At 29.6% G+C, this 21,385-nt stretch overlaps 1 protein-coding gene across 2 annotated transcripts in view; it reads left to right on the forward strand.

Annotated features, from left to right (window-relative positions):
* The first annotated feature begins 343 nt into the window (after positions 1 to 343).
* LOC143076173 (trichoplein keratin filament-binding protein-like) overlaps positions 344 to 21,385 on the forward strand; it is a 29,945-nt gene continuing 8,903 nt past the window's right edge. The window contains exons 1-10 of one of the 2 annotated variants that reach the window (XM_076251863.1): positions 344 to 439; positions 3,210 to 3,428; positions 4,749 to 4,857; positions 5,939 to 6,040; positions 6,679 to 6,735; positions 8,375 to 8,443; positions 9,315 to 9,488; positions 14,349 to 14,461; positions 16,432 to 16,498; positions 17,498 to 17,608. In XM_076251863.1, the coding sequence (XP_076107978.1) occupies positions 3,238 to 3,428; positions 4,749 to 4,857; positions 5,939 to 6,040; positions 6,679 to 6,735; positions 8,375 to 8,443; positions 9,315 to 9,488; positions 14,349 to 14,461; positions 16,432 to 16,498; positions 17,498 to 17,608 (993 nt within the window). In that variant the 5' untranslated portion in view covers positions 344 to 439; positions 3,210 to 3,237. Of the gene's footprint in view, positions 571 to 3,209; positions 3,429 to 4,748; positions 4,858 to 5,938; positions 6,041 to 6,678; positions 6,736 to 8,374; positions 8,444 to 9,314; positions 9,489 to 14,348; positions 14,462 to 16,431; positions 16,499 to 17,497; positions 17,609 to 21,385 lie in introns of both variants that reach the window. The other variant, XM_076251864.1, reaches the window with a different exon arrangement.

Below are 21,385 nucleotides of genomic sequence, written 5' to 3' on the forward strand. Positions count from 1 at the left end.
TACCTATCCACAACTGAAGCAAACATGCAATCAATATTTTTAACTTTGAAAAAATGAAATAAAAAAATAATGTAAAATTGAAGTCAGTAAAAACGAAAAATCCGAAAAAACCAAGCCTCCGAAAAATTGTAAACTGAAATAATTATCATAGCATTTTAAAAAAAATGGGAAACATAATATGCCAATCTATATTATGTTATTCGTTTCAAATCATTAATTTAGAAACATTGCCTTTTTCAGCATATCAATTTAGAATCAATTTACAAAATGATTTATGACCCAAATTTATTTCATGTCTTGTGTATCCGGAATCGGATACAAAACTCGCCCGATATGACTTGAATATTAACTACCAAACGCATGCGTGGTTATGTTGTTTTTCAAGAAAGACATTTCCTGTTGACATTCGCTACAGATTTCCTAACTGACATTGTTTTGAGTAAGAAATAAGATTAAACAAATAATCATGAACTTTTATTTATGAAACTCCGTACAGTAGTCATTAAATTGGGCTAATGGTTTCAAATTCCCAATTGAAATAAATGTGAAATCCACGAATTCGAGTCCAGTGTAAGTGTAAAAGAACAAGATTACACATGTATGATGGTATCGGGTTCGTTCGCTCCAAAACCACATTTACACCTTACGCGTAACACATTCGCACCCAATTGTTATCTTCTATGTTTCTTTTTCAACAAGAAGTTAAGTGATTGCTTTAAAAATAATATATTTCAAAGTTTAAACAACACATAGGACTACTTAAGACCCATAAAGCCAAGCAATATTGATAAAAGACATGTCCACGGACAAGACATGTGTCTAAGGACAAGACATTCTGACATATTTTTGATTTTTTTTCCTCTATTAATAGATGGTAGAAAAAAATGTTAGTAGTGTTTTCATATCTACAAAAGAACAGGAACTTAGCAATGCAACATTAATGTGATTATGCTTCCAGTTTACTAGTAGGGAATGCATGTCTACGGACAAGACATTTTTTCACTTTATTTGTATATCCAACTTTGATCGCATATATCTCCAGCTACGGTTCTGCAATTTTGATAAAGAGGTAGAATTTGATAATGTATATACTAGAAGAGAAAACAAAACACATAATAGCATAAATGTGATTTATTTTTCTTTTTTATCACTACACTGATCAACCTGAAAACAAAAGTACAAAATTTCATAACAAACGCATAGTATTCAACTTTTTATCATAACTTTGTAACCACTGAATATTTTTTGTTGCAACAACCAGTAAAAAAAAGATGAATAAATTGTCTATAACAGGGAACCAATAATGTAGTTCAAATAAAGTTCACTTATTAACTATCAATTGACAAAAACAGTAAAATTTTAAATGAAACAAGTTACAACATAACGTGAAATTTTGCCAATTTTCAGCGTGTATTTTAGTGGTTTTTTTTCAAAACGGTAACACCTATACATGATATTTGATATTCCTTGTAAAATCCTTCATTCTCTTCTTCAGTTCAAAGATGTATTACTTATGTAAAGTTTATCTTCTTGTCTTTACAAGCCTATAACATAGACCTAATATGAAATGCACATCTGATCTTGGCTAGGCCGTGAAGCCATTTTTTACGTCTGGAGTTTGAGAGCAAATTTTGGGGGGGGAACTTTTTGACATGAAATTTTTATAGCCAGTTAGAAATTTTTATGTAGTTACAAAGTCCTACCTTTTTTGTGCTTATTGATGTAAAATATTTCCAGAAATATCCAAAAAAAGATAAAATAAGGTACAATTCCATTTGATGTGGGCAAATATTTATTTTGTTTCAAAATGTTTTCCCACAATTATGAAAGAAACCTCACTTCCGGTGAATATAAAATTTTAAAATCAGTAAAATTTGACAGACCCGAATTTCCAGATAATGTAAATCGAACGTTCCGGAAATTCGAGTCCATTAAATTTTACCGTTTTTAATATTTTATATTCACCAGAACTTAAGTGACGTTCCTTTGATAATTGTGGGAAAACATTTTGGAACAAAATAAATATTTGCCCACCTCATGTATCTGTATCTGTAACTACTGTGTAAGCAACTAAAAATCATGAGGTTCAAAAAGATTTTTAAAACTTATCTGTAAGCAACTGATCATGATTATGAAATGAATGATTAGCAAAAAGGCAAAAAGATTTTTTATAATTTATTTGTAAGCAACTGATGAGCAAAAAGATTTTAAAAACTTATAATTTGTAAGCAACTGTGGAAAAAAATCATAATATAAATTATAACTACATGTATACAAACTTGGAACACCTAATTTTAGTTGTTAAGGGCATACATGTACCATACAGTTTTGATCCCGTATTTACATTTTGATAAAAGTTTCCATATTGACTATTTTTTTACCTGATTAAAGAAAGACATAACTGTTTTGTTTTAAAAGATAAAAACTAATTGTTTTTTTGTTAAATAATTTGGATTTTCTGTATTTTATAAGTATCATAAAAATTTATACATTTTTTATTCAGAAATAACTCATATTTATCAAATATTCATGAATGTAGGAAAAAAAACATCATTTTTTGCTGTATATTTATCAAGTTTATAAAAATTGCACTATTTATGTTTTCATGAAAATTGGCACACATAATCTTCTCGCAAAATCAAACCAAATGGCATTTTAAAAAAGAGGGGACTCGTTTTCAAGTTAAATAAGTTTGAATGATAAAAATCAGTCGAAAACTAAATCTTTTCCCGATAAGTCATAGTTTGACGTCACGAAAATAACAACTTACATTAGCAACATCATTACCTCCCCTGTACATTGTAACTGTATGCCCTTAAAAATTCCCTTTTTGATTCTGTGTCTTGAGCAATTTTCTGATTTTGCAATCTCTGTTGCATTTTTGAGTTTTGTCAGGTCTGAGCTTGCCAGCATTGCTAACAAATAGCAATAAAGTGTATACCCTTAACTAATTACAATGCCTGAGAGTACCAAGATTGTGAACAAAAAGCAATAAGGTAAGTGTATTCACTAAACAAATTACATGTCTTAACATTTCCTATAAACTGTTACATTCTGATTGCCTATATTCTAATAAATTGTCTGACACAGGTAGTCCTTGGCAGTTTTATCATCAGCTCAGTTCATCATACATAAACATTGAAGAATTCAGCCAAACTTTTGTTTTTTTCATACAATAAACTGAAGCAAATGTTTTTCAAATATTGTAGGTACCGTTAGATAATTTGATTTTTCATAATGGCACTACCAACTACTCCTCGCTACTGGACAACAAGAAAGAATATTTATGAACAAGCTATTGTACGACACAGAGACCACAATGACCAGTTCAGGGAAAGATGGGGTACAGCTGTTAACTATTTTCAGAAATCTGACATGGAAGCTAAAAAGCAATCAAACTGGGGCTCTGAACAAAGCATGAGGTCAAGGTAAATATATAATTAGAAGATTATACAATATACTGTAACATATTGGATCAAGGCCACTATAGATCTTAAAAAGATACCTTACATACTATAGCAAACTTATGTTATTCATTATATTTGACAAGGCTCACACAAGGTTTCAGAATAAAAGATTCTTAGCAATCATGCAATAGGACTATTATAGATTGGGAATTGCTATTTGCTCTGTTGGGAGATAGTTACACTTGTCGTTTTTTGTAGTATATACATGTACTTGGATTCATAAGGTGCATACACGTATGTTACGGCCAGAATCACTTAGATTGTAGCCAAAAAAAGACACAAATCAATAATATAATTTAACAAAATTTATTATACACAAGTTTACAAGAAGTATTACACAAAATGAAATGTCAACTTAGCTGTCAAAGTATGTCTGATCTTTTATCTTTTCTTCATCCCGAAATCTTCTCGGGAATCCAATCAGAATATTACGTCCATTACTAAGGTCACAATCTAGTATGATGTTGTTTGTAATATAAAGGTGTCAATCCAACTGCTGAGAATATTCATGTCTATCAATATCTTTGTCTATGTTTATGTCTGAAAGTTTAACTTTAGTGTCTGTAAATAGTTGTCACGGAAGTCTCTAGAACACTGTAGAAAGAAAAGTGCTAGAAAACTGTAAAACGGAAGTTTCTAGAACAATGTAAGGAGTTTAAATAACGCATCATGATAATTCTGGAATCGTTATGTAAAGTCAAATTGAAAGTTCCAATCATTCCATCAGTATCTATGGTTGTTCTGGTGATTTATAAACTGCACAGTTATAAGATTATTTTGTACACAACTATCAGGCCAACATAAATAAATATAATAATTACAATATCATAACACATAGCATTTCCAGATGACTCCTCCTTCAATCATATATTTTAAAATAACACTAAATCTTTGCATCTGTGGGGCATCATTTGTGTCTCCCAGACACAGTAATATCTCAAAGAAATTCCTAACTTTGTTATTATAATACAATTACTTCAGATTTGAGTGTAGGGCATCTTTTTGTCTAGTTTTACATTTTGATTTCTTAAATTATTGTTTTTTCCTTTGACATATGTTTTTGATATTTAGCACATTGATGCAGCAGCTCATGATGATTTGTTGAGTTCCATTGAAGATGCCTCTGACCTTAACATTGGTCAAGATATGATCTATATTCTACACATGATTGCATTGTATACATTCCTTTTAGGACCACTGAGGACTACTGTTGCTTCTTTGTCATGTTTGTCCGACAGACTAATCCATTCAAAATAATTATTAAAGTAAATCAATTTCCAGCATGGACAAATACAAAGCTATACAGGACAAAGATGAGAAGACAGAAAGGTTAAAGAAAAGGAGATTAAAGTTAGGACAGATGTTAAGACAAGAAAGAAACAGTTGGGAGGTCAGTTTTATATTAACCTCATTAATTTTTTTCAGGTGTCCCCTTTATAGATAATTATGGCATATAAAATTAGGAAATGTGGTAGAATTACAAAAATGTGAACAAATTCTGATAACTGTATTGCCTTCAACAATGAGCAAAACCTTATTCCTATATGAAAGGCTCCATTGATTTGAGAAAACATGTGGCCTTGTTTTTACTATAAATATCAATCAACAAACAAAAAACACTGTAAACACATCATTCACAGGCTTGAGAAAAGGACTAAAAATAAGTATCAACTAGTCGTAAATCACAGCTATTTTAACATAATTGTATAGTACTGTAGATTTATTTATTTTCAAGGGTATCAATTTTCGCGGATTGCTGAAAACTTGTATATTCGTGGATATTTGATTTCATGGTTTTGTAAATCTCTATACAAAGCATATTGAAAATATGATATTCATTGATCATTTGAAATTGTGGTTCACCTGTACCCATGAAACCTTGGTAAACAACAAATAATAATGAATCCACAATAATGCATGTAGTTTATCTATTTAACTACATGCACCTGTATGAAATTCCTGTACAATCAAGACTTTATTCAAAGGTCTAACTACATTCAAATCAAATGGATAACCTTTTAGAATAATATTTTTCAAAGGTCAATTAGTTTATTTGAATTGTCACTTAATTTACTAGTGAATTTACACTAGAGAAACAAGAGCAATGTCAAGTTTCTCCTTTACATCTACAGCCCTGCTCTACACCACCAGACATAACAAGTACAAGTGAACCTACTAGATTTCCCAAGCTACTTTCAGATATTTTACTGCTACATTAAAACATGTTTAAAGCCCTGACTGAACTGTTAGATTGTTCAAACATTCATTGATGAAATTTATTTATTTGGAATTATTTTTATGGTTTACGTGTTCCATGAAGGAATATTTCCATTAGTGCAATAAATTTATATTCAAGTGTTAAAAAAAGAAAAAAGAAAGAAGGAATATTTCATTCAGATTGAAAATAAGAGTATGATATTTTACACAGTCATTACAAACCATGTTTATGTTAATGAATTATTATGTTACAGGCAGAACTGAAAGGTTTTTCCAGGGATAATTATAGTCGACTAGAAGACATGAAAGAAAGAACAGATACTTTGAGAAGTGCTAGGGAAGAAAAACGAAAACAGGTTTAACCAGTTATTATAATAAATTATATCATTTGTTTTTACTAACACACTCTGTTCGTTGTTTTTTTTAATTAATTTTCTTTGCAGTGAACGTCGTAAAGTTTAATTGAAAAGTCAAGCAACGGAAATTTCTGTTATTAACAGTTGGTCAATCTTAAATTAGTGTCTTTTACTATTGAATAATGTTGTTCAATCATACTATTTCTGATCTCCCTGATCTTACACAGTAAATTTTATCTGGCCTAAGCCACAACTCTGTATTTAGCAGTGGATATTGTGATGCCCTGTATGCTATGATAGTAGCAGTGCCATTACGCTTTCTGGTCTTGCGAATCCTTCCATTATTTTGCCTGTCTGATATTCCCTTCTTCTGTCTGTATCAAAATTAGAGTGATATTTCAAATAGTTTGATAAAATGTATCCAGTCACAATTTCAGCAATTATAAAAGCATTTTAAAAAAAATCTGAGATTTACAGTATTACAATTTTTTTTTAACTTTTATACAATATGCCAGATTATAATTTTCTCTTGCATCCCAAATTGAATGAGATAGTTAGAGTCTATGATTCACTTAGCAAGATTGTTAACTTGTTGTTTCCTTGTTTCTCTATAATCTGTAATTACTTTTACATTACAGTTGGCAGAAGAAAAATTATATGAATATTGGAAACTGAATAATCCAGACTTAAGAAAGGTATGAAACAATAAGATTTAAAAGATGTCTTTATAATTCAAACTTAAAATATGATAGTTAAGTGTGGTCTTTCTCAAATTTCAATCAATTTCAAATAATTCAATCCCTAAAATAGAAATATGCACAGTACAACATACTCAACCAACCAGCAACTGAACAACCTGGTTCCCCCCCCCCCAAAAAAAAAAAACCTAAAATTTAAAAAAAAACACAGTTCAGAGCATATAATACAGAGGAGGTAATGATGTTGTTATTTCTCGTGACATACATGTATTCAGAAAAGATGCAATTATCAATTGGTTTTTACCATTAGCTTGATAAAGTCATGGACCCCCTTTATGAAAATGACATTTGGCTTGATTATGTGGGAAGTATAAAAAAGAAGATGTGGTATAATTACCAATGCGACAACTCTCTGCAAGAGATCAAATGACACAGAATTTAACAACTATAGGTCATCGCACGGCCTCCAAAAATGAGAAAATTCCATATCTTGTAGTCAGCTATAAAAAGCCCCTAAATGACAAATGTAAAACAATTCAAACAAGAAAACTTACGGCCTAATTTATGTACAAAAATTAACAAAAAACAAATATGTTACACATCAACAAACGACAACCACTAAATTACTGACTCCTTACTAGGGACACATACATACATATTGGTGGCGAGCGTATTTTTAACATGTTAGCGGTATTCCAACCCTCCCCTCACCTGGGACAGTGGTGCAACAGTCAAAAATAAGAATAAACTATAATGAATTGATTTGCCTAGCGCAGCTGGATACGACCACAGAGGTCCAACCCTGAACAGTTGGGTCCAAAATGAACACAATATTAGCATATAATACAGGTCTGAATTTGGATTGTAATTAAATATTTGACACAAAACTGGTTTCTGACAAAGAATAACTGTAGTCAAAGAACTTGAATTGGTTATATGATTTGAATTTATATTCAATTTTTTGCTTTTGTGCAATACACTATGCTGTTGCAAATTGACCCCCTCCCCCTTTTTTTTGCAAAAAAAAACATATTTGAAGAAATTTTCTTTTTAAATTCTAAAATCTTGAGATTTACTTATACTAAAGTTATTGTGCAAAAACCAAATGACATGGACCATCTACGACACAGATGATGATATGATATCAACATATGACAACAATTATTTTTTTTCTGGCTTATAAAAATTAGTTGAAAAAGGCTTAAAACTCATCAGATGGATACAAATAGAAATACATCTAACAAAAAAACCAGAGTGGACATGTTATCCAAACAACAAAAAGACACTAAGTACAGATCTGAGAGTACTCACAGTTATTGACAACTAGTTCAAAGCCACTAACAACTAATAATTATTTTATTCAAGACTAATTTAAAAATTCAATTTATAGAATAAATCATGAACAATCAACAAAAATACTTCTCTTACTGTTGAAATTACAGTATAGTTCTATACTGCCCATGCTTATAGTGATTAACATCTACTGTCAAATCATTAATTAATCAATGATTGACGATGATAAATGCAAGCTCCAAGTAGAAATCTTAAATGAAAAAATACATTAACCAAGAGAACAATAATGGCTTTGCAATTGAGCTATGAAGTGTACTGATAAAAATTAATTACTTTTCAACAGATTGAGTCAGAGCAGTTAAAAGATCATGTGGTTGGTAAATGGAGTGGACAAGTAGAAGAAAAAGAACAGGTATTTTAAATATCTTTATAATTATACATTTCCACTTACAGACATTATATTTTGACCAAGTTATAAGGGAATGTTAAGTACTCAGGATCAGAAACAGCCCAAACTATGTTTTTCTGAAAAGAGTATCAACAGCTTTTTTGTACCACTTTTTCATCAAGAATCCTTTATTAACCATTATCATGATTGTAACAACATTATTCTTAACACCATAAAAAGTATAAAATGAGAAAGGTATACCGTAATTGGGCTTGTATAATTTGAACTGGTACATACTCTTCCCCATGAAATTTCAGGTAAAAGGTAAAAAAACTGTTAAAAAAGGTCTAAGAAAACTCTGGTAATTTCAAATCTTATGTGGTCGTTTTCTTGGAAAAAACTGTTTTCCGTCATCAAACAGAAGCTGAAACTTCATTAAAAAACTTTTTTTTACAAAATAAGGGATAAGTTCACCTGGGATGCCAAAACATAAAATATATGATGCAAGTATAAATTTTATTTATCCATGAAACCAATTTTTATCCAATCAAAATATGTAGAAAAAAACTGTAGTGTTGTGAGCTTCTGATGTCATTTATATTATATAAATAAAAATAGACAATTTTCTTCCATTAGAGTCAATAGATTTTTAGGGTTTCACAACAGTTAATAGTGCAGCCAAAGAATTTCAAACCATTGATATTTCCATGGTGATGCTATCATGTAAATTGGTTAATCATTTGAAACAAATGTTAATGTATATACTAATTATATTTGTCCTGACCATCATGTGAGGTTCAGTTAAACCTTGACAAAAAATGCTTAAGACTTGATATGAAATAGTTTCAATAAAGAACATGTGTATTTATAAAGTACTAACATCTTATAATTTTAGAAATTAGATCAAGAGAGAAGAGAAAAGGAAAAGTTTGAAAAACAAATGGAAGAGGAGAGGTTACAGGCTTTAGCGTCAGAAAGACAGAAAGAAGAAGAAAAATTGCGAGAAGAAATAAGGATAAAAGATATTGTACAAGAACAAATGTATGAATTAAAGGAAAGGGAACATGAGGTAATTTATGTTTTTTATGCAATATTTTTTTTCTTTTCTTATTTGAAAACTAGAGGGCAACATTTCTTCATCAATAGACCACAGTCTACAAAATATATATCAAGCACACAGAAAGAAATTATTGGAACAGTCCAATAAAGCATTGTATGCACTATATAGAAAGATAAGAAATATTGCAATACCCGTAGATATACAGCTAAAGCTTTTTGATTGTCTTATCCTGCCTATAATGATTTACTCTAGTGAAGTATGGGGATTTGAAAATAAACAGGGATTGGAACAGATGTACTTTCAGTTTTGTAAAAATATTCTGCACGTGAGGAAAAGTACGCCAAATTTTATGGTTTACGGGGAACTTGGTCACTATCCCATTGATATTACTATTAAGCTATCTATGGTTATGTTTTGGAATGATATGTTCTCAAGTGAGAATGAATTATCTAATACTTTATATAGACTTATGATACTACTTCACCAGAGTAAACCCACACATTTTAAATGGGTTACGTACATTAAATCCATTTTTGATGAATGTGGTCTTACTTTTATATGGAATGATCCAATACCTATGAATAGAGAAATATTGAAATCTCTTGTCAAACAAAAACTTGTTGATCAGTTTATACAACAATGGTTTTCTGTAATTAATAATTCTTCAAGAGGGGAATTCTATGGTAAATTCAAAAGTATATTTGAATTAGAACCCTATCTACTTCGATTGGGAAATACTGATAGATTGTATATGGCTAAATTTAGATGTTCAAATCTTAAATTCCCAATTGAAACGGGAAGATGGAAAAATATTTTAAAAGAAAATAGGATATGTCATCTATGTAATCAAAATATTGGCGACGAATATCACTATTTGTGTGTTTGTTCTCATCCTAGTGTATCACTTCTTAGACAAAATCTTGTACCTAATTATTACTTACAATATCCTTCAAGGCAGAAATTAATCGGTTTACTTTCATTTTGCAACATAAAGGTGTATAGGAAAGTATGTACTTTCCTTAGAAAGATTACTTATTAGTTGTAGATGCAATTTTTATATATTTATATAAATTTATGAACTCACAATCACTGAATAATAAGAAAGAATTCTGTACATATGTAATCCTTTAAACTCAATATGTTATATATATAATCTCAATGTCATGAAAATCATGTGCTATTATCGTACACTACTCTGCTGTCGATTTATACGTATACTTTATTATGTTTTGACCTCTTGTACACGTCTGTGTCTGAGGAAATAAAATATTTTGTCTAGCACTAACTTCGACTGAGTATAAAGAATGTTGGAATTTAACAGAAACAATCAAAGACCTGCCAATAAAACCTGATTCTCTCAAAAATTAATGAAGGTTATTTTAAATAGGCACTTGAATTGATCACACAATATAATTAATGAAGGTTATTTTAAATAGGCACTTGAATTGATCACACAATATAATTAATGAAGGTTATTTTAAATAGGCACTTGAATTGATCACTCAATATAATTAATGAAGGTTATTTTAAATAGGCACTTGAATTGATCACACAATATAATTAATGAAGGTTATTTTAAATAGGCACTTGAATTGATCACACAATATAATTTATGAAGGTTATTTTAAATAGGCACTTGAATTGATCACACAATATAATTAATGAAGGTTATTTTAAATAGGCACTTGAATTGATCACACAATATAATTAATGAAGGTTATTTTAAATAGGCACTTGAATTGATCACACAATATAATTTATAAAGGTTATTTTAAATAGGCACTTGAATTGATCACACAATATAATTAATGAAGGTTATTTTAAATAGGCACTTGAATTGATCACACAATATAATTTATGAAGGTTATTTTAAATAGGCACTTGAATTGATCACACAATATAATTAATGAAGGTTATTTTAAATAGGCACTTGAATTGATCACACAATATAATTAATGAAGGTTATTTTAAATAGGCACTTGAATTGATCACACAATATAATTTATGAAGGTTATTTTAAATAGGCACTTGAATTGATCACACAATATAATTTATGAAGGTTATTTTAAATAGGCACTTGAATTGATCACACAATATAATTAATGAAGGTTATTTTAAATAGGCACTTGAATTGATCACACAATATAATTAATGAAGGTTATTTTAAACAGGCACTTGAATTGATCACACAATATAATTAATGAAGGTTATTTTAAACAGGCACTTGAATTGATCACACAATATAATTAATGAAGGTTATTTTAAACAGGCACTTGAATTGATCACACAATATAATTAATGAAGGTTATTTTAAACAGGCACTTGAATTGATCACACAATATAATTAATGAAGGTTATTTTAAACAGGCACTTGAATTGATCACACAATATAATTAATGAAGGTTATTTTAAACAGGCACTTGAATTGATCACACAATATAATTAATGAAGGTTATTTTAAACAGGCACACAGGCACTTGAATTGATCACACAATATAATTAATGAAGGTTATTTTAAACAGGCACTTGAATTGATCACACAATATAATTAATGAAGGTTATTTTAAACAGGCACTTGAATTGATCACACAATATAATTAATGAAGGTTATTTTAAATAGGCACTTGAATTGATCACACAATATAATTAATGAAGGTTATTTTAAATAGGCACTTGAATTGATCACACAATATAATTAATGAAGGTTATTTTAAACAGGCACTTGAATTGATCACACAATATAATTAATGAAGGTTATTTTAAACAGGCACTTGAATTGATCACACAATATAATTAATGAAGGTTATTTTAAACAGGCACTTGAATTGATCACACAATATAATTAATGAAGGTTATTTTAAACAGGCACTTGAATTGATCACACAATATAATTAATGAAGGTTATTTTAAACAGGCACTTGAATTGATCACACAATATAATTAATGAAGGTTATTTTAAACAGGCACTTGAATTGATCACACAATATAATTAATGAAGGTTATTTTAAACAGGCACTTGAATTGATCACACAATATAATTAATGAAGGTTATTTTAAACAGGCACTTGAATTGATCACACAATATAATTAATGAAGGTTATTTTAAACAGGCACTTGAATTGATCACACAATATAATTAATGAAGGTTATTTTAAATAGGCACTTGAATTGATCACACAATATAATTAATGAAGGTTATTTTAAACAGGCACTTGAATTGATCACACAATATAATTAATGAAGGTTATTTTAAATAGGCACTTGAATTGATCACACAATATAATTAATGAAGGTTATTTTAAACAGGCACTTGAATTGATCACACAATATAATTAATGAAGGTTATTTTAAATAGGCACTTGAATTGATCACTCAATATAATTAATGAAGGTTATTTTAAATAGGCACTTGAATTGATCACACAATATAATTAATGAAGGTTATTTTAAATAGGCACTTGAATTGATCACACAATATAATTTATGAAGGTTATTTTAAATAGGCACTTGAATTGATCACACAATATAATTAATGAAGGTTATTTTAAATAGGCACTTGAATTGATCACACAATATAATTAATGAAGGTTGATCACACAATATAATTAATGAAGGTTATTTTAAATAGGCACTTGAATTGATCACACAATATAATTAATGAAGGTTATTTTAAACAGGCACTTGAATTGATCACACAATATAATTAATGAAGGTTATTTTAAACAGGCACTTGAATTGATCACACAATATAATTAATGAAGGTTATTTTAAACAGGCACTTGAATTGATCACACAATATAATTAATGAAGGTTATTTTAAACAGGCACTTGAATTGATCACACAATATAATTAATGAAGGTTATTTTAAATAGGCACTTGAATTGATCACACAATATAATTAATGAAGGTTATTTTAAACAGGCACTTGAATTGATCACACAATATAATTAATGAAGGTTATTTTAAACAGGCACTTGAATTGATCACACAATATAATTAATGAAGGTTATTTTAAACAGGCACTTGAATTGATCACACAATATAATTAATGAAGGTTATTTTAAACAGGCACTTGAATTGATCACACAATATAATTAATGAAGGTTATTTTAAACAGGCACTTGAATTGATCACACAATATAATTAATGAAGGTTATTTTAAATAGGCACTTGAATTGATCACACAATATAATTAATGAAGGTTATTTTAAATAGGCACTTGAATTGATCACACAATATAATTAATGAAGGTTATTTTAAATAGGCACTTGAATTGATCACACAATATAATTAATGAAGGTTATTTTAAACAGGCACTTGAATTGATCACACAATATAATTAATGAAGGTTATTTTAAATAGGCACTTGAATTGATCACACAATATAATTAATGAAGGTTATTTTAAATAGGCACTTGAATTGATCACACAATATAATTAATGAAGGTTATTTTAAACAGGCACTTGAATTGATCACACAATATAATTAATGAAGGTTATTTTAAATAGGCACTTGAATTGATCACACAATATAATTTATGAAGGTTATTTTAAACAGGCACTTGAATTGATCACACAATATAATTAATGAAGGTTATTTTAAATAGGCACTTGAATTGATCACACAATATAATTTATAAAGAGTTATTTTCATTCAGTTAATAAAATTATTACATTAATACAAATTCAAATACTATTTTCTATATTTTCCAATGTCCAACAGATAACCAAGATGATACTCTACTTAAAGGTTTCCTGATGTACTGTTTGACTGGGTGTGGAACACATATTATTTTAACATGTTTAAATCCTATCAAATTAACTTTGTAAATTGTTTACTTTTAAATGAGACACATGCTATAATTACAGGCAAGGATGTTAAAAAGAGAACAGGATCAGTTATTGAAGGAACAATGGGAGTTAGAAAACATGGAGGAAGAAAGAAAGGAAAGAGAAGTTCAACGTAAACAAAGAGAAGTAGGGTAAGTTTCAACAGTTGAGTGCAAATTTATTTGAAGACATGTTAAATTGAATGGTAGAAAATGAAAAGATGCTCAAATACAGAGTTTTCCATTATATTTTAAATTTGTATCAGAATGGATTTGTTAATGGAACAAAGGGAAGATGATCATTATCATTCATGATATGTCCTTACTGGAACAAAGGGAAGATGATTATTATCATTCATGATATGTCCTTACTGGAACAAAGGGAAGATGATTATTATCATTCATGATATGTCCTTACTGCTTATAAAACTGCATAATAAGTAGGTGCATATCATATGTTAATTTTGTCATGATTTACCTACTTTGAAATGGTACAAGAAATGAGACCTGAAAAGTTTCCTGAAAATTACTGTTTCTGGCATAGGTTTTCAGATTTCCAAATATGTAAGAAGTAATTTAAGATTGCTTATAAGCCTTTAAGGGCATACGATACAGTTTTGATCCCGTATTTACAGTTTGATGAAAATTTTCATATAGGCTATTTTTTGCCCGAGTAAATCAAATATATAATAAAAAATATGCCTTCATGTGCTACTTTTTGAGTTGAATGAGGTCGAAATTTTGTATGTTGGCTCAAAATTCGTATTTGTAGCCGTATATTTCCTTTCGAAAGAAAGCCATAACTTTCTTGTTTAAAGAGATAAACACAATTTTTTTTTTGTTAAATGATTTGTAATTTCTGTATTTTATAAGTATCATAAAAATTTATGCATTTTTTATTCAGAAATAACTCTTATTTATTAAATGATATTGAATTGAGATAAAAAAACGTCATTTTTTGCTGTATATTTATCAAAATTTAAAAAATTGCACTATTTACAGTTTTATCAAATTTGGTCCACGTAATCTCCCTGCAAAATAAAACAAAATGTCATTTTAAAAAATTTATAACATTGAAAATTGTTGAAAATCACAGTTATACAGACTTTTTTTCTATACACCTCCAGATTTTGAGCTGATTCTTGATATGTGAGACTACCATCATGTTTGTGTCCACATGTGTTATTGAAATTGCAGATCTTTCAACTTTTTGATGCTCTGCTAATTTTGGCCAAAATTATGAGTTTATAACATTGAAAATTGTTGAAAATCACAGTTATACAGACTTTTTTTCTATACGCCTCCAGATTTTGAGCTGATTCTAGATATGTGAGACTACCATCATGTTTGTGTCCACATGTGTTATTGAAATTTCACATTTTTCAACCTTTTGAGACGGGGCCATTCGTGTCGCTTTGACACATCTAGTTATAATATATATCAAAGAATAATAATTAATTGTCATTTATTGATATGAATTGTTCATATTTCAAGATATTTTATCAGCTACTTATTTCAATTGAATAGTATTTATGATTTTTTTAAAAGCCTAATTGTTTGCACAAAGTACACCAGCAATGTGGAAAGCCGAAAACAATTGTACATGTTGATTGATTAGATAGACAGAGATAATTATTCTATAAACTTTAAACAATAAAAGATCAGCAAAATTTACTATAATTTTACAAAATGCACAAACAACAAAGAACAACATATAAACTAGAAAAATCACTGTATTTGGCATATCTCAAATCATGCAGAGATTTAATTTCTAGCTTGTTTTTTCTGAAAATTATGATGGGATTTAAATTTTTAGGGATATAAGTTATTTTATCAAATCCATACAGCAGATATAAAACAGTGAAATAAACATCAATGGGATGTCATGCACAGAAGATTAACAAAATAGCATGACTATTTTTCTATAAATATTCAAATAATATCATTTATTATTTCACTGAGTAGTGAAAATGTCTTTAATTGGCAATAAAAAAAATGGAGTTTATAGAAACAAAAAACCATAGATAAACATGTACTTATTTTCAATTGTAGGGAAGGAATGATAGATCATATTATGTCTTTTTTAAGATTTCATAGAATAAGTTTATTTTATTGTTATATAGAAAGATGCTGCTTAGGCAACACAAGACACAGATGATGGCAAAGTCCAGAAGAATTTTAGAAGAACTGGTAAAAAGAATTATTATTATACCCCTTCTTCCCCACCCACAAATATTTGGTGCTGACATTGAGGATAGGATAAATGATGAATTATAAATAAATAACAGTGTCAAAAAGTATAACTAAAGTTTGATTTGTGATGATTTGTCAAAGAGGATGGATAGCAAATATTTTACCAGAAAAATCCTATTATCTCATTTTAAGTTTTCTGTCTGAAATTATTTGACTTAAAAAATGCTTATACCTGTTAAATTACAATTGAATGTTGTCATCTTGATTGGCACATGCACCTTAAAATATATCTATCTAGCCTCTATAATTAGAAGGTCATTTTATTCAATTCATACAATAGGAGTTGATCAATGAGGCTGCATGCATTGACTTTTACATACTCAATTGTTCTTCCATGACAAAAGCGATTGAGTTCATATCTATAAACAAATGAGTTGTGTTTGATAGAAATCAATCGTATGCCAATGTATGCATACATATACATGTATAAGTCGAATCGACCTTATGCCAATGTATGCATACATATGCATGTATAAGTCGAATCGACCTTATGCCAATGTATGCATACATATGCATGTATAAGTCGAATCGACCTTATGCCAATGTATGCATACATATGCATGTATAAGTCGAATCGACCTTATGCCAATGTATGCATACATATGCATGTATAAGTCGAATCGACCTTATGCCAATGTATGCATACATATGCCTGTATAAGTCGAATCAACCTTATGCCAATGTATGCATACATATACATGTATAAGTCAAATCGACCTTATGCCAATGTATGCATGGATATACATGTATAAGTTGTTGATTTATTGAAAATACAAAATAAAAATGATTCTTTCTGTAGGGTTCAACTTGTATCAACTTAATTTTTAAACAGTTAAAGACTTTGCATAGAATATAAGAAATTAATTTCAGATATTGTGTTTCTAAGAAAATTTGTTAACATTTATAAGTGCATTGATTAAACTGATTTAAATTTAGGAACAAGACAGACAGATATTAGAAGCTATGGCGGAACAAGAACAGGAAGATGAAAAAGTACAGACAGCAAGGAAAGAAACAGCCAGAGCAGATGCAGCTTGGATGAAACAGGTTTGTAACACTGCATATTTTTCAAAGAACTGTTAATTTTTTTTATGGATTTCAATGTTTATAAATTGTTAACTCTTGCTGTCCAAAACCTGGTTGACTCAAAATTTAGAACAAGCAGAAATTTCAACAGGGTCCTGAACTTTGTTCCATACAATCATATATACAAAAATGTATTTATACTCCTGATGAGTTGATTTTTTTTTTTTTTTTTATCTCAAAATAGATTTATGGTCCCACGGTTAACAAAAGCATATTCATTGCATTATTTATAGTTGAACCATTACAAAAATGTCAAAACATGATCTCTTGAGATTTGAATTCATTTACAAATTAATCTGACAGTACAACTGTAAGTAAATTCTGGTCATTGAACACTATTTAGGAGATAACTGTATTGTATTTTAAGCTTGGCCTTCGTAAAACGTAGATTTTACTGTCGCAAATTGAGTTTACCTAGCGACGCGGAGCGGAGATAGGTAAACGGATATTTGCGACAGTAAAATCAAGTTTTACGAAGGCCAAACTTAAAATACAATACAGTTATCTCCATTCTAATGCCGCATCTTAAAATAAATGTTATTTTTTGGCTTAAAAATGGCATTAATGAAAAAGTCCGCGAAACTGTCGCATTGTTTTTAGCATCTTAACAGTGTGACGTCATGTGTTTAATCTGGGTGTGAAACATGAATTCTAAACGTATTTTTACTTTTTGTACGCTTCATAATGGTTTCAATATAGACAAAAAGAAGATTTTGAGGCTCAAAATGAGAATATCTTGTTAATTTTTTGAGAAATTACATATCCAAAAAAAATCGGAATTCAAAATGGTGGCTTTCTTAGTTACGGACTGGTAGAACGTGGAATCTAACCCCTCAAAATATTTATCAACGTCCAATGAAAATTATCGTTACAAACTAATTGCATTAGAATGATTTATGACATTCTTTTCTCTTGAGTGTTAAGATTATATTTGATGATCATACTATATAATTGGCAATACATTGTTATACATTATTTAAAAAGAATTAAACTCTGTTTGATGCACCAATGCCTGTGTGAATCATGTCGATAGAGTCCCTGAAGTGGATACCTTAGTATGCAGGGTTCATATGATGAAGACATAATCTTTCAATCAGTTTAATTAAGGTCTGGAGCTGGCATGTCAGTTAACTGTTAGTAGTCTAATGTTATTTATGTATTATTGTCATTTTGTTTATTTTCTTTTGTTACATATTCTGACATCGGACTCAGACTTCTCTTGAACTGAATTTTAATGTGTGTATTGTTATGTGTTTACTTTTCTACATTGGCTAGAGGTATAGGGAGAGGGTTGAGATCTAATAAACATGTTTAACCCCGCCAAAATTTTGCGCCTGTCCCAAGTCAGGAGCCTCTGGCCTTTGTTAGTCCTGTATGATTTTTTATTTTAGTGTCTTGTGTATATTTCGGAGTTTAGTATGACGTCCATTATCACTGAACTAGTATACATATGTTTAAGGGTGCAACTGAAGGACGCCTCCGGGTGCGGGAGTTTCTAGCTACATTGAAGACCCATTGGTTGCCTTCTGCTGTTGTCTGCGCTATGGTCGGGTTGTTGTCGCTTTGACACATTCCCCATTTCCTTTCTCAATTTTATTGTCAAATTATGCAAATGAATGCAACATTTAAATAATACTAAAAATTATCACCAACACTTCAAATGTTCTGCAATTTTATTTGCTATGGTCTACGTGTTTTGCCTACAAGGCAGGCTTCATCAGCACAATTTTCATTCAGAAATTAATTACTGAAGTACTGAAAGTGGTACATTGAATTTGACGTAGTCATGGTGAGATGAAAGGTGGAGAAACAATTTGCAGGGATGTCAAATTGTTTCACCTTCAGCTGCCCCCTTAAAAAATATATATCAGTTCACCAAATAATGAACATCACACTAAACTCTGAAACATATGAATGAACCAAAATGAAAAAAACAAAATTTACAAACAAAACCAGAGGTTCCTGAAATGTGGTGGGGTTAAACATGTTTTTGGATATTTTCACCTCCCCTCTAGCTAAAGTGGAATTAAAAAAAACACCCCCCCCAATATGCACAGTAGAATTCAGTTTAAAAGAAGTCTATAAGGAGTTTATTTAGTACAATGTTAGAAAAGGTCACAGTAAAAACTAAGCAAAATGACAATGATGAACATTAATTAACAACAGACTACTAACAGTTACATACATGCAAGCTTCAGACCCCAATTAAATTGATTGAAAGATTGTGTATATATTCATCATATGAAAATCTAGCACAATCAGTTCTGTTAGAGGTTTGATATTATATCATTATAAAACATACAAGAAGAACAAAACCTGTATCATGCAAATGACTTGTTTGAGAATAAATGTGTTTATTTCTGACTTGAATCAATATTTATTCCCTAAAAAATTTCATCTTTAATAACTTTGACAACAGTAACTTTGAATAAGACAGTTTTAAGGTTTGGTCAGTTGATAGGCTTATGTGGTCCCAAAGCTCACCATCTCGTTAGTCGTTGTAATTTTTGTAAAAAGATAGTGTAGTATAATGTTCAAAAGTATTTTAAAGTTTGCCTTATTTCTCAATCATTGTTCAGTTACTTTGGGCTTTGTATATTTGTAAGTTCGAAACAAACATTTAATTATTTTGCCAAAATCAACATAAATGGCCTTGTTTTTATACGACCGCAAAAATTTTAATTTTTTGGTCGTATATTGCTATCACGTTGGCGTCGTCGTCGTCGTCCGAATACTTTTAGTTTTCGCACTCTAACTTTAGTAAAAGTGAATAGAAATCAATGAAATTTTAACACAAGGTTTATGACCACAAAAGGAAGGTTGGGATTGATTTTGGGAGTTTTGGTCCCAACATTTTAGGAATTAGGGGCCAAAAAAGGTCCCAAATAAGCATTTTTCTTGTTTTTTTTGCACAATAACTTAAGTATAAGTAAATAGAAATCAATGAAATTTTAACACAAGGTTTATGACCACAAAAGGAAGGTTGGGATTGATTTTTGGAGTTGAGGTCACAACAGTTTATGAATTAGGGGCCAAAAAGGGGCCCAAATAAGCATTATTTTTGTTTTTTGCACCATAACTTTAGTATAAGTAAGTAGAAATCTATGAAATTTAAACACAAGGTTTATGACCATAAAAGGAAGGTTGGGTTTGATTTTGGGAGTTTTGGTCCTAACAGTTTAGGAATAAGGGGCCCAAAGGGTCCAAAATTGAACTTTGTGTGATTTCATCAAAAATTGAATAATTGGGGTTCTTTGATATACCAAATCTAACTATGTATGTAGATTCTTAATTTTTGGTCCCGTTTTCAAATTGGTCTACATTAAGGTCCAAAGGGTCCAAAATTAAACTTAGTTTGATTTTAACAAAAATTGAATCCTTGGGGTTCTTTGATATGCTGAATTTAAAAATGTACTTAGATTTTTAATTATTGGCCTAGTTTTCAAGTTGGTCCAAATGGGGGTCCAAAATTAAACTTTGTTTGATTTCATCAAAAATTGAATAAATGGATTCTTTGATATGCCAAATCTAACTGTGTATGTAGATTCTTAATTTTTGGTCCAGTTTTCAAATTGGTCTACATTAAGGTCCAAAGGGTCCAAAATTAAACTAAGTTTGATTTTAACAAAAATTAAATTCTTGGGCTTATTTGATATGCTTTATCTAAATATGTACTTTGATTTTTGATTATGGGCCCAGTTTTCAAGTTGGTCCAAATCAGGATTCCTTATCAAGTAT

Source organism: Mytilus galloprovincialis, chromosome 5, assembly GCF_965363235.1.
Source record: "Mytilus galloprovincialis chromosome 5, xbMytGall1.hap1.1, whole genome shotgun sequence".
NCBI lineage: Eukaryota > Metazoa > Mollusca > Bivalvia > Mytilida > Mytilidae > Mytilus > Mytilus galloprovincialis.